This window comes from Hyaena hyaena, unplaced genomic scaffold (genome assembly GCF_003009895.1).
Source record: "Hyaena hyaena isolate Hyena2069 unplaced genomic scaffold, ASM300989v1 scaffold_150, whole genome shotgun sequence".
Lineage (NCBI taxonomy): Eukaryota > Metazoa > Chordata > Mammalia > Carnivora > Hyaenidae > Hyaena > Hyaena hyaena.
Window position 1 is genome coordinate 1094978 of NW_024080782.1, and position 13577 is coordinate 1108554.

General features: G+C 43.5%; 1 protein-coding gene across 3 annotated transcripts in view; it reads right to left on the reverse strand.

Annotated features, from left to right (window-relative positions):
- The window catches only part of FHOD3 (formin homology 2 domain containing 3), a 467989-nt gene that overhangs the window by 100385 nt on the left and 354027 nt on the right, over positions 1–13577 (reverse strand). For all 3 annotated transcript variants that reach the window (XM_039238974.1, XM_039238973.1, XM_039238972.1), the window contains exon 11: positions 12836–12943. In XM_039238974.1, the coding sequence (XP_039094905.1) occupies positions 12836–12943 (108 nt within the window). The remainder of the gene's footprint in view (positions 1–12835; positions 12944–13577) is intronic.

Sequence of the window (13577 nt, forward strand, 5' to 3'; positions counted from 1 at the left end):
TTAGAGAAAACTGGAGCATGGCCAATCACTGAACCTCGGTGAGCCTAGTTTACTTGTTTGTAATTAGTGATAATAATACTTGCAACTCATGAAGCACCATCAGGTTAACATGAGAGTTTATGTATGAGCTTGCTCAGAACGGCATCTGGGCCGACACCCGGGTGGCTCAGTCAGTTAGGTGTCTGACTCTTGATTTCTGCTCAGGTCATAACCTCATGGTTTTCAAGATCAAGTCCTGCATCGGGGTCTGTGCTGACCACAGAGCTTGCTTGGGATTCTCTCTCTCCCCCTCTCTGCCCCTCCTCAGCTCATGCACACACACTCTTTCAAAATAAATAAATAAACTTAAAAAAGAACAGCATCTGGGCATCAGGGCCATCCTGGGTTCCTGATGCATCTCATTTTATGTTGGGAGCCTAAAATCTCTGGATGCAGGGAAAGGCTAAGGGGCAGTCTCCAGGGCCAGTCTGGAATGTGACACTGGCAGCTCCCAGTCTGAGAAGCTAGGATGGGCTGGGGGGTTGACGTGAACATTCCCACCATGGCTACCAGCTGGGTGAGTCACCAGGACTGCGTGCCACCCCGGAACACACCTGGAAAGTTGAAGTCATCTATGTTACAGCCGAGGCAGCTGCAACCGAGTGAAGCCACATAAGAACGCAGGTGGAGAGGAGCCAGAGAGAGATTTTGCAATGGAGCAGATGATCTACTCTGAGTGAGAGCAATTGCAGTATTTAATCTTGGCCATACCAGGCTCCAGAAACCCATCTAGGTAAGGCCTCCCTCACTGGGATGTCTGAAACAGTAATTCCACTTCACTGAAATGGGGTTGGTAATAATAGTTACCACTGATGGAGACAATATCATGTGGCATTATTTCACATGAAATGTTTCTTTAAATTTTTTTTAATGTTTTATTTATTTTTGAGAGAGAGAGAAAGACAGTATGAGTAGGAGAGGGTCAGAGAGAGAGGGAGACACAGAATCTGAAGACAGGCTCCAGGCTCTCAGCTAGCTGTCAGCACAGAGCCTGATGCGGGGCTCAAACCCACGAACCATGAGATCATGACCTGAGCTGAAGTTGGACGCTTAACCGGCTGAGCCCCCCGGATGCCCTTAAATATTTCTTTTAATCCTTACAAACTCTTGTACTAAGTTTTACTATTCTCTTCTTTATAGATGAAGAAACTGAGGCCAGAAGAGTTACACTTAGGACATGGTAGAAGTGGGCGTTTCAACAAGTCCGTTGGCCGGAGGCCTAGTGTTAACCAATGTCTTATAGAAAGGTAGAGAGAAAGGAATACATTTCACCTCATCTGATGAGGCCAGCATTACTCTGGGGTAAGACCATTATGGAAGACTGCTTGGCAATTTCTTAAAAAGCTAAACATGCACCTATCATAGGACTCAGCCATTTCATTTCTAGGTATTTATCCAAGAGAAAAGAAAGCACATTTCCATAGTGAGACTTGTACACAAATGTTCCCCGTCAAATACTGCAAGTAACTCAAATGTCCATTAACCTATAAACTATGGTGTATTTGTACGATGGAGTACTAGTCAGCAATAAAAAGGAGTGAAGTATCGAAACATACAATGAAATGAATAGATTTCAAAACAATTATGTAATTAGAAAGAAGTCAATCCCTTAAGAGTACATACAGTATGATTACATTTATACAAAACTGTACAAAATGTAAACTAATCTATAATGACAGAAAGCAGACCAGTAGTTGCCTAGGGTGGGAAAGGGCAGCCATAACCACAAAAGGGCATGAGAAAATATTTGGGGTGATGGATATTTGCATTATCTTGATGTGATGATGGCTTCACTTGCATATACATATGTCAAAACTTCTGCTCAACTCGTTTATGTCAATTATACCGCAAAAGCTGTGTAAACACACAGGCCCCTTTGGTAAGTCTGAGTTAAGCAAAAGTCTTATTTATGAACAAAGCAAATCTTCAACTTTTTTTATTTAAAAAAATTATCTCTGGTGAAATAGTAACAAAAGTCACACTAAGTTCACAAATTATCTGATATTTGAAATTATCACTTAATTCACAAGTAGACAATTTAACCAAGACACAGAAGTCAAAGAACAGTAATAAAATGGGAATTCATTGGTGCAAAACCGTGAGGTTGTCCTTACAACCTGGCTGTGGAAACGGGGGGTCACTCGATCTAATGATGACAAGAGAAGAGGTAACTCTGGGTTTTGGCAAGCTCTTCTTGCTTGCCCCGGAACTGGGAAATGTCAGAATCTTCTTTCACCCTTCAGGGCTGCATCCCAGCTCTCAAGATGAAATGAGCAAGCCACAGGGGCAGGCCCAAGAAACAGACAACTTTTCTCCATCATCACAGCTACAATCCTGGAGACATATGCCATCAAAGAGGGGGACATCGGTTTAAGGCTTCCTTTTCTCCCTCTTCTTCAAACTGTCACACGCTACTTGGGCTCAGGTCTGAGCTTCCGGGCTACAGGAGATGAGAACAGGGCTCACACTGTGTGCTGTGCACACTGGTCCCATGTGCAGTCTCATGTGACTACAGTCACTCACGTGCAGGGCATGATGCCATTCCTCTAGGCCTAGCTGGCGTCATCTTGTGACCTGTCCCTTGGCCCTTTCTGCAGGCCTCGACCCCAAGCTCACAAGCAGTTCTTGCCAGTTTGTTCTTACTTTCCACCCTCCTGTCCAAGACCAAGCGAGTCCTCCAGCCAGGAGGTCAGTCCTCCTGTCACAAGCTCCCGGGCCACCCCAATGTGGCTTCATGATTAAACCATTCTTCGGGCAGCTTCCAAAACATGGTTTGCCACCAGCGCCTCCTGTGTCATGGCTTCCTGGCCTTGCAGGCCCACACCGAGGTCCAGCCCTCCAGTCTTTGCTCTTGCTTTTCAGTCCAGGCCAACCCACACCTCCTGTGCATGCCCACCCCTTCTCTACACATCAAATCTCTTCCAAACACAGTCTTCCAGCTCAGGCTCATGTTTTAAAGAAAGATATGGACTCACTCTATTTTTTTTCTTTTAATCTCCCTCATTTAAATGGCTTTACTCATCTCATCATGAGAAACGGCAAACCTAGGGATAAGTTGCAATATGTCTTATGTTGGTGACTCAGTTTCCCAGACCTCTTATCAGAGGTGTCCCTCATGAGGATAGAGCACCTATGCTAGGCTCTCGACTTTGATGGCCTCTCTCTCTAGTTCCAAGAAATTTCATTTTCTTCACAAAATTTACTGCAGTGGAAATTCTCCATTTGCTGATGGTTTGCCTATCTGCTGTTTCTGCCACTACAGTATAAGCTAGATGAAGCCAGGGGCAGGGTCTGATTAAATCGATGTTGGATTCCCACGCCAGCATAGGTGGCACATGTTGAGCATCCAATAAATATTTACTGAATGAAACACAGGAGTCATTATGTACGTGTATGAGTGTGTACAACCCCCAGAGGCTAGGTTTCCAGCTGTCACTGGGTTTATACTGGCACCATAGAGAGTGAGAAAGGGTAGGGATTCTATCTAAATATCTAGCTATCTACACACACACACACACACACACACACACACACACACACACACGCTTATATTCTCAAATCAACCCAGGAAGAAACTCAGCCTTTCCTATCATAATAGTAAGACTGACTCCTTCATGGCTGGGCTGTGTGGAAAAGAATGGGATAAATAGGATGAGGGACCCAGGAGTACATTTTCTGAATGAGAAATCTCTCCCCTGTTCCTTTTTTCACTCTGTAATCTTTGAACAATGCTGGTGTGAAACCAGAAACCCGGCCATCAGGGGCTGACCTACTAGGAAAGGGTGCACACGAGGGCGATGGCACTCACAGAAGGAACGTGAGAACAGCACAGAGCGCCTCTCTGCAAAAAGGAAAAAAAAAAAAACAACCTGTCTCTTACCAGTCATGTGAACACGGATCCTACAGGGCACAGTCCTGCTTGTCTTAAAGATTTTCCCCAAGTCTTTGAATAAAATACCCAGTCTAGGAAAGTTAACCATCTTGATCTCATTGCTTTGGGGGACACAAACCTACTACCACAGACCACTATAGATTCATGAACCCTATTTTAGAAACAAAAGGATAAACACATCAAAGGGCTGAAAGCTGAAACAGAGGTAGTATAGGAACCCACAGAGATGTTACAATTCATTCTGTCTGAGGAAGCCAGTCCTCTGGCTTTTACAGGACAGATGTCATCTATGTGGCTCCTACAGGATGTGGAGGAATCAAGTGGGTGAATAAAGGAGAGGCTGGCCAAAAGAACAGAGCAAATCTGAAGGAAGGGGCCTCAGGAGCGCCTGGTCTGTTCATAATGGCATCTCCGTGGGGTTGAGGTACAGTGAGGCTGGGGGACGTGATGGCTGACGAAGCTGGAAGGTGCCTGCAGGACCCAAAGGTGAGAGATCTTCTTGATGATGTTAATCAAGTGGGGCTTCCCTGGTTGGCAGAGGGAGTCATTCAAGGTTTCTAAGTGGGAAACCTTTCTATATTTCAGAAAGATCTATATCACTCCATAGATAGTCCAGGCACAACATAGGTCTTGAACTAAATCTATGGTAGTAGGCATGGTAAGGAGTCAGCTCCAAAACACATGTGGGAGAAAGAGACCCGAGCGTCTGTTGAGGATTCAGAGTTCTCCTGCAGGACAGAGGGCTGATATAGAACGCAGGTCCCCAAACACCCAGAGTTACAGCAGGTAGCTGCCTTCAGGGAGCCAGACCTACCGTACACTCTCTCTGTCGACACACTGGCGCATCTCCCCTCCCCCATCCATTACTTTGGATGTAATACAATTGATTAAGCAGGACCACAGTGTGCCTTACAGGAACTCACTGTGTGTGACAAGATCGGTATCAGGAACTAGCAGCAGTCTACGAAGTAAAAGGAGAGCACCGCTTCCTTGAATGGTAGGGACTCAATCCACACTGGTACCTTGATTCCTTATTGGCAGGTATGGACTAGGTGCCATTAAATTAGGTCAAATAAAAAGAAAGTGCCTTTTATCTTATTCTATATGCTATTCAGGATTCTCTCAGTGATGTCTGAGAGGTCTTTTTTAATCGACTTTGACCAATTTAAATTAAAAAAAAAAATTAACTAAAGCCCCATCATCAATGGGGCTCTTGACTCCGCTAATGCAATTTTATTTTATTTTATTTTTTTTAATATTTTTTATTTATTTCTAGGAGAGAGAGAGAGAGAGACAGCGTGAGCAGGGGAGGGTCAGAGAGAGAGGGAGACACAGACTCCGAAATAGGCTCCAGGCTCTGAGCTGGCAGTCAGCACAGAGCCCAACGCGGGGCTCGAACCCACGAACCGCGAGATCATGACCTAAGCGAAAGTCGGACGCTTAGCCGACTAAGCCACCCAGGCGCCCCGCAATTTTAAAAGAAGTACCGTGTAGATCAAGTAATGGAACACAGCCAGCAAGTATTTGAGATCCAGAAAAACGTATGAATCATCTATTTGGAAAAATCAATGGTTTTCAATCCAAACAGGTAAAACCTCAAGGGACATGTAGATACACGTGACGGCAAGAAATGATAAAAGCCCAGACTGACCAGGACAAGGGACCCGAGCACACAGATCCACGCACAACAGCCCACACAGAGGAGGTGATCAGCAGGAGGAAGACACAGGTACCAGCAAGTTACACTCAGGGCAATAGTCAAAAGGCCTGCCAGGCAGGCAATAAAGACAAAAGCTAAAGTAACTGAAAATAGGGAGGAAATGCCTGGAAACGGACATCTTCATTCTGAGGGAGGAGTTACTACGCCAATGGTGGAGACAGGTGTTCAAGGGGGATATAAGAAGGGAGCTCCCACAAGAGGGCGCTTGACTTGGTAGAAGTCACTGCTCAGCACAGCGGACTCCCCTCCTCTCGGTCCTAGCTGCCGATCCCAGCTTCCCCAAATACCCCCATCCTCCATTCCAGCACTGTCCATCACTGTAGACAACTGCACAATAGCAGAAGACAAAAACAAGACCATTTCAAGGTAGCACATGACATAGTCCTGCTCCAAAGACTCCTGGCTGAATGGTAAAGACAGGAACCAGGAGGAAGGAGAGCTCCTGGCAGCCTCACAGAAGCCAGGGGATGCGAGACACACCTAAGGGAACAGTGTGTCACATATGTGTGGATCTGGATTCCTGTTGGTGCATGACAAATCAGTAGGCAAACGATGGATCATTTGATAAATGGTACACAAAGAAGCAAAAACATTTAAGGTGGATCTCTGCCTCACACTATGTGCCAAAATAAGTTCCAGCTAGATAAACCATTTCAGTGTAAAAAACTGCAGCTTGAAATCCTTAGAAGCATGCATGGGAGAAAAGGCTTCCTCCTCATGAGGAACACAAAACCAGAAGAAAAAAAAAGATTAGATTCAACTCATAAAATTTAAATTTGTCTGCCTGGCAAAAACACAGAAATGAAGCAAGAGACTAATGATTGAGGAAAATAATCGCTACTCTTATCACACTTCATAAATAACCTCTATACTTCAGTAAGAAAAAGGACTCAATGACCATGAACCAAAAATTCACAGAAAAGGAAATATTAAATGCTGGTGGACATAGAAAAGCAGGCTCAACCATATTCATAATAAGGGAAGTGCACATTTAAAGTTTAATGACACAGAACTCTTCACCATCGGGTGGGCAATGGTTGAGACGTTGAATGGACCTTCTGTAGAGGGGTGGGCCACAAGCTCTCAAAACTGGTATCATCTTTATGAAAAGCAATTTGATAAAAATCAATCAAAATTTACAATGCATAAGCAATTGACTTACTAAATGTATTTATAGGCACTGATCCTGTGGATAACCACCCATGTGTGAAACGACACACAGACAAAGAAGTACACTGTGGTGTCATTAGTCACAGTGAGACACCGGGGCCCATCAATATGGAAGTGGGTCTATGAAGTAGAATCCAGAGAAAAAAGTAGGATGCAGACATTAAAAAGAACACGACAAGGGAGCCTGGGTGGCTCTGTCAGTTAAGCATCCAACTTCGGCTCAGGTCGTGATCTCGTGGTTCGTGGGTTAGAGCCCCGCATCCGGCTCTGGGCTGAACACTTGCTCAGAGCCTGGAGCCTGCTTCGGATTCTGTGTCTCCTTCTCACTCTGTGTCTCCCTCGCTCACACTGTCTCACTCTGACTCTCAAAAATAAATAAATGTTAAAAAGATTTTTAAAAGAATGCAACAGCTGTTAAGTACTGCAGTGAGAAGAACCCAGATGCAGTTTTTCAGTGAAAAAGCAGAAGGCACAATCGTTTGTATAGTGTATTACCATTTGTGTAAAGCTCTATCAAACATGTGTATGCTTACATAAACATAAATATATCTGGACATATACATAAGAAATCGCTAGGTGGGGTGCCTGGGTGGCTCAGTCGGCTAAGCGTCCGACTTCAGCTCAGGTCATGATCTCACGGTTCGTGGGTTCAAGCCCTGCATTGGGCTCTGTGCTGCCAGCTAGCTCAGAGCCTGGAGCCTGTCTTCAGAATCTGAGTCTCCCTCTCTCTCTGACCCTCCCCTGCTCATGCTGTCTCTATCTCTCTCTCAAAAATAAATAAAACATTAAAAAATTAAAGAAAAAAGAAATGGCTAGGAGTCATTGCTTCTGGGGAGGGACCTTCCCTTTCATTGTACAGTCCTTCATCTTTTAAATGCTCTACTGTGTACATGCAAAGCCCATAAAAAAATAAAATGTAAACTGCATCCTTTACTCATCCTTATGATCCATTTACTCCCAGCAGAGGTGCCACTACTTATGTGTGGGTTTACGGTCTTCCGGGAAGCAGGAAGACTCTGCTGAGACAACGAAACAGGGCAAACAATTCTAAACGTTTCTTCTTTTTAAATTTTTATTTAAATTTTTAAAAACTAAAAAAAATTTTTTAGATGTTTATTTTGAGAGAGACTATATGTGCATGCTCACAAGTGAGGGTGGGGCAGGAAGGGCGGGGACAGAGGATATAAAGCAGGCTCTATGCTGAAAACAGAGAGCCCAATGTGGGGCTCGAACTCACAGACTGTAAGATCATGACCTGAGCTGAAGCTGGACGCTTAACCGACTGAGCCACCCAGGCACTTGATATCAAAAAGCTCTTGATACCAGTGGTACCGTTGTAAATAGGAGAGAGAACAGAATCAGTGCTTAAGGCACATAGTGATCCTTTGGGTTTCAGCTCAGTGAATGCAGAAGTCCTTCCTGGCCGCCTAAAATCTGGATCTGGGATTCTTCCAGTGTGCTCCCACAGAGCACTCAGCATGGTCACCTGCTAACGTCCCCTTTCATGGTAGAAACTGGGCCTCATTATCAGCACATTCTCCAGACTCAGCGCCAAGATGGATGGCCTCAAAGCACCTTCAGCCCCAGGAACTTGACTTGGGATCCCCTCAATGTCATTGCTCAGTAATTGCCATCACCACACCAAGCATCCAGGCGCCATTTCTGAGAAGGCCCACAAGATGGAGATGTCACCGCAGGGATGGAAAGAGAACGCACTCTGCCCTTCCCAACTTCCCAGACACATTCGCTATGGTGTAATTACTGTTTGCTTGTTTGTTTCATTTCAATATTCAGCATGAATGGTTCAAATATTCCTATAATTTTTCTTTTAAAAATATTTAGGATGTTTCCACTCAAAAAGCGCAGTTTCAATAGTGAAACATTTAGAAAGTCTGCTTTCATTAAACAGTTGCATCTTGTATCCCTGAGGGCTTTGCAAGTAGTTTTGGATTTCGTATTTTCTTTTGTTTTGGCACAGCCCAACTTCCATTTTCATGAAAATTAATGTTACGCTGTCTCTGAAAAGAGTCCTATAAATGAAGTCATAATAGGAGATGTGGAGATGGATTCATTTTAATACCCTTGACTTGGCTTAATTTTGTATATTGTTTCTTCCTTTCTAGGTCAATTTATCATTCTAAATTTGATTAGCATCGAACTTACTAGCATGCTTGGGAAAAATATGGAAAACTCTAAGCTCACAATGATGCCCAGTTATATTTCCAAAGTGGACTGACCTGCTTGCAGGGGTGTTTTAGTTGGCCTGATTTTCCTAGGACTTAAGAGAAGTGAGTCTTATTTCCAAATCAAGGGAAAAGAGTTCTAGATCTTTCCAGTACTGCATGGCACCCTGACATACTGTTTATTTATCAGGAGTGTGTTAACAGAAAATGTGGGTTCTCAGGGCGTCTGGATAGCTCATTTGGTTAAGCATATGACTCTTGGTTTGGGCTCAGATCATGATCTCATGGTTCCATTGGTTCAAACCCCACATTGGGCTCTGCACTGATGTTGTGGAGCCTGCTTGGGATTCTCTCTCCCCCTCTCTCAAAATAAATAAATAAACTTAAAATAAAAAAAAAAGAATAGCATCAAGCTTTAAAAAAGGAAAAGAAGGGCACGTGGGTGGCTCAGTCATTTAAGCGTCCGATTTTGGCTCAGCTTATGATCTCACAGTCCATGAGTTCAAGCCCCATGTGAGGCTCTGTGCTGACAGAGCCTGGAGCCTGCTTTGGATTCTGTGTCTCCCTCTCTCTTGCTGCCCCTCCCAACCCACATTCTCTCTCTCTCTCTCTCAAAAAATAAACACTAAAAAAAGGAAAAAATGAAAAAGAAAATGTGGGTTCTTGCTGCAAAAATACAACTATTGTTCATAATACTTTAATGTCTTTTCTGAGTTTTTCTTTTTTGTTTCAATAATTATGGGTATATAAAACATCTCAATAATATTACAAATTCTACTGAAGTATATAATTCGGTAAAAACAATCACATACCTAGTAGAGCAGAAAACTGTTGTAAATGTGAAAATAGATAAGTGACATCCAAATAATTCAGTTGTCAAAAATGAAAAATTAAACTGTATAAAACTACATATTATAATAAATACAACTTATATTGCACATTGGGTGATGTATACAAATATGAGTAGGAGTTGGGATCCCTCCTTATTTTTCTTTTTTTATAGTCACAAATATAAGCCAGCAAGGCAAGAGTAAAACGTGGTGGCGTGGCCAGGCCTGGGGGCTTCCTGGTGTCAATAATTAAACTGCATATCTGATGTTTCAAATGACTGATCACATGGTTTTGTGAAGCCATAAATGGTGATAATTGGGAAAAACACGCAAATGTCAAGCAAGTAGCTCTTTGAAGCTTTTCTTTGCTAGTGGATACAGCAGATGGTTCAGAAGAAGAACTTTCTGTAGCAGAGTATGCTGTAAGAGGGAGGTGGAAAGGAAAGACTCCCACTGGGGTGCCTGTGTGGCTCAGGAAGTTAAGCATCTAACTTCAGCTCAGGTCATGACCTCACACTTCGTGAGTTCAAGCCCTGCGTCAGGCTTTGTGCTGACAGCTCAGAGCCGGGAGCCTGCTTCAGATTCTGTGTTTCCTTTTCTGTCTGCCCTTTCCTCGCTCGTGGCCTCCCCTCCCCTCTCTCTTTCTCTCAAAAATAAATAAACGTTTAAAAAAAAAAAAAGGCTCCCATTACTGGCTTCTCCAATGACCAAATCTCAGTATGCAGGCTGGCTGGAGGGATTCATACAAGTACCTTCTTCAAGCCAAGGACCACTGAGTCCACACGTCCCAGGGCCCCTCAGTATCTCCCTGGGTGTCATACAGCCTTCTCATGACTTGCATGCCCCAGGCTGAACATCTCCACCTGTGATTTGCTTTTCTTTCAGTAACTTCTGTCTCTGTTCCTAGTTTGTAACATCCTCATGCTTGAGTGAGACTGAACCCTCACTCATTCTGCTTTCCTTGCTCCCACTTTTCCTCCAAGTTTGCCCAAACCCACTGTTCCTCTTAAGCCCCACGACCATTGCCCTACTTAGGCATGGTCAGTCCTCTTGGGCTCAGAGATGGCTTATGGTGGTCCCTGTCCCTGTGGCATCGACCCACTGGCTTCATGCATGGATATGTTAGAGCACCCCACCAGCTGCTCCAAAACTATAACACTCGTGATATCTCAGGATGAAACCTCACCTCTTCCCAAGGGCATTCAAGGTTCTCTGGGATCCAGCCCCATCCTTCTTCTTTTTAATGCTCCCTCACAATGCCCCTCCCTTCCCAGGCCCCAGATGACACACAGCCACACAAAGCAGGGAAGGAGACACAGGCAAGAGTCTTTCCAGAGTCTACACTCCTGGCCCTCCCAACTCAAACCTGAATCTGGGTTTCCAGGGGATGGGAAGGAGGTAGAGGGTTTCCCCTTTAGGACCCTTGGGTGAATCTCCCCTAAAGCCCAGGGCTTTGGAAACCTACAAACTTTCCATCCTTATAACCTGTCAACTTCAGGGACCTCCACACTGTTCCCCAACCAATGAGTGGGTAATTCACCTGATCCTTCAACTGTTGTTTACTGTGGCTCTGCCATAGCCAGGCCCCCGGTACCAAGGGGGACACAGCAATGAAGGGGACCTGGTTCTTGTTCCCAAGGAGCTGGCAGCCTAGCAGATACAAGATGTGAGATGTAGCATCAGTAAAATTTTAATATTCCTGACTTTGGCCCCAAATCTCACATCCCTTTAGATAAGGACCCTCTTCATTGGTGACCTCTCTGGGACCACAAGTGATCTCAGTTGGTCCCAAGTAGAGGTGCCCAAGGATGAAGGGTAGAGTGTCTTCAGGGAAATCAACTTGTTTCCTTACTGCCAAGATTTAACTAAGCCCAGATACACCCAGCCCAGGGCCATGCTGGGCTGTGGAACCTGAGATTTTGAAAATGTGGAGCTTATGTGCCATCTGAGAAAGTAACACGAAGCGTGGTGAGGCAAAGTTCATTGGACAGCCCCTCTTCCTGGGGCTGTCAGGTCTCTACATCCCAACCAAACCTCTCATCACCAGCCACACTCAGCAAAACACACTTCAGAATACACAGAAGATGATCAGAGTACAGAATACAGGTCTAATTTGTTTTAAATTCAGGATTTGAGGCAAATGATCTTTGTGAATTGCTCATGTCTAGATTTCTGATCAATCACACGCTGCTGGATGTTGTATCTTGTCATCACATATTGTCACTGCCCACTGGACCCACACAGTGCTTTCATGGGTACCTTTTCAGTTGCTCATCAAAACCACCCTCTAAGGTAAGAGATGTCATAACCAGCATTTCACCCTCAGGGATTAAATAACTTCCCAGTGAGTAATTGGAACCCTAGCCAGTCTTCCCTAACTCAGCACTCTTGCCATATAAGGGTAACTGTTTTTAATTGTTCTAAAATTACAGGTCTTACCTTTTCCTTGTAAACACATCCTTGTGCAATCACTCACTTCCAGGAGTAATAATTAGTTAATTTCTAGTGGTCTAATACTCTTGCCAAGTTAAATTCCTTCCATGAACCCATGCAATTCTTTTCCCTTCTGGTAGGTCCTGGATTAATTACATTAAGGTAGTGACCTTAATAGGCCCACCAGCTCCTGATTTATATAGAATTAATCATTCAAAAGTAAAAACTCATATTTAAAGGACAAAATGCAGACCTTACATAAATTCTACAAGTTTTTTCATAGGTCAGTCAAAACCTTCATATTTAAGTAACTGGGAACAATTTTTTTATGCTTTCTATGGAAAGAGTATAGGGAGGAGAGACCACAGTAAAAAACAAAATCAATTCTCATAAAATATTTACTTAGTAAATAGTGTGAAAGAGAAAATATTCTTGCCTTTGGACTGTATTATGTAAAGATAAATACTTTAGATTATGCTTTTTATTTCTTTTCCTTTAGTCCCTCTTCATCAAACTCATTTCCTTCACCGGATGGTGAAGCCATTGGCATACTTCTTAGAAAACCCACCTTTCCAGCCTGGCCTCTTGCGGAGGTGAAAAAGATGATGTGGGGGTGGCTGGCACAGCAGATCCACAGGGTCTTGAGTGGTAAGAGGTGTTGCCAAAGCTGTTGTATCTAAACAGTGCCGAAGTTTAAGGTGGGGAAGAGAAAGGGACAGAGAAATGAGTACAAGTCAGTAAATGAACAACACTTAACTAACTATCTTCATTTTTGCAAGAAGAACAGGTTTGGAAATGCTAATACCATTAGCGATTTTTCTAACTTCAAGAGATTTACTAACTGCTTCATTTTATTTCTCATGAGAGAGGTTTCCCACAGGCCAAAACAGTTGGTCAGAGAGATTTATGACAAGGAGTGTAAATAAAACCCTCATATTTCCTTATTTGTTCAATGTATGTTAAAATTCTTTGCTAACATAAAGAATCCCAATTATTTTCATTTGCATCTATGAAGATTCTTCTTGCCTCTCGTGGTGGTAGAATTAGTGGTAAATCTGTCAAAGATCTATAGAAAACACCAAATGATTAGCTAAACAAACATCTTATGAAAAAGTCTGCTTTAGGTATTTCCAAATCAATGTCATTCACTAAATGTAATCTCATCATACGACCAGTGACCAAGGCGAAAATGTCCTCATATCTGCCAACTGGCTTGCTGGCTAGAGGTTTATGTGTTCATATTTTCATCGAATGTTTCCTTTGAACCACAAGTACAGCCACTAGGTTTAAATGAGCCTTTATCATTTCCC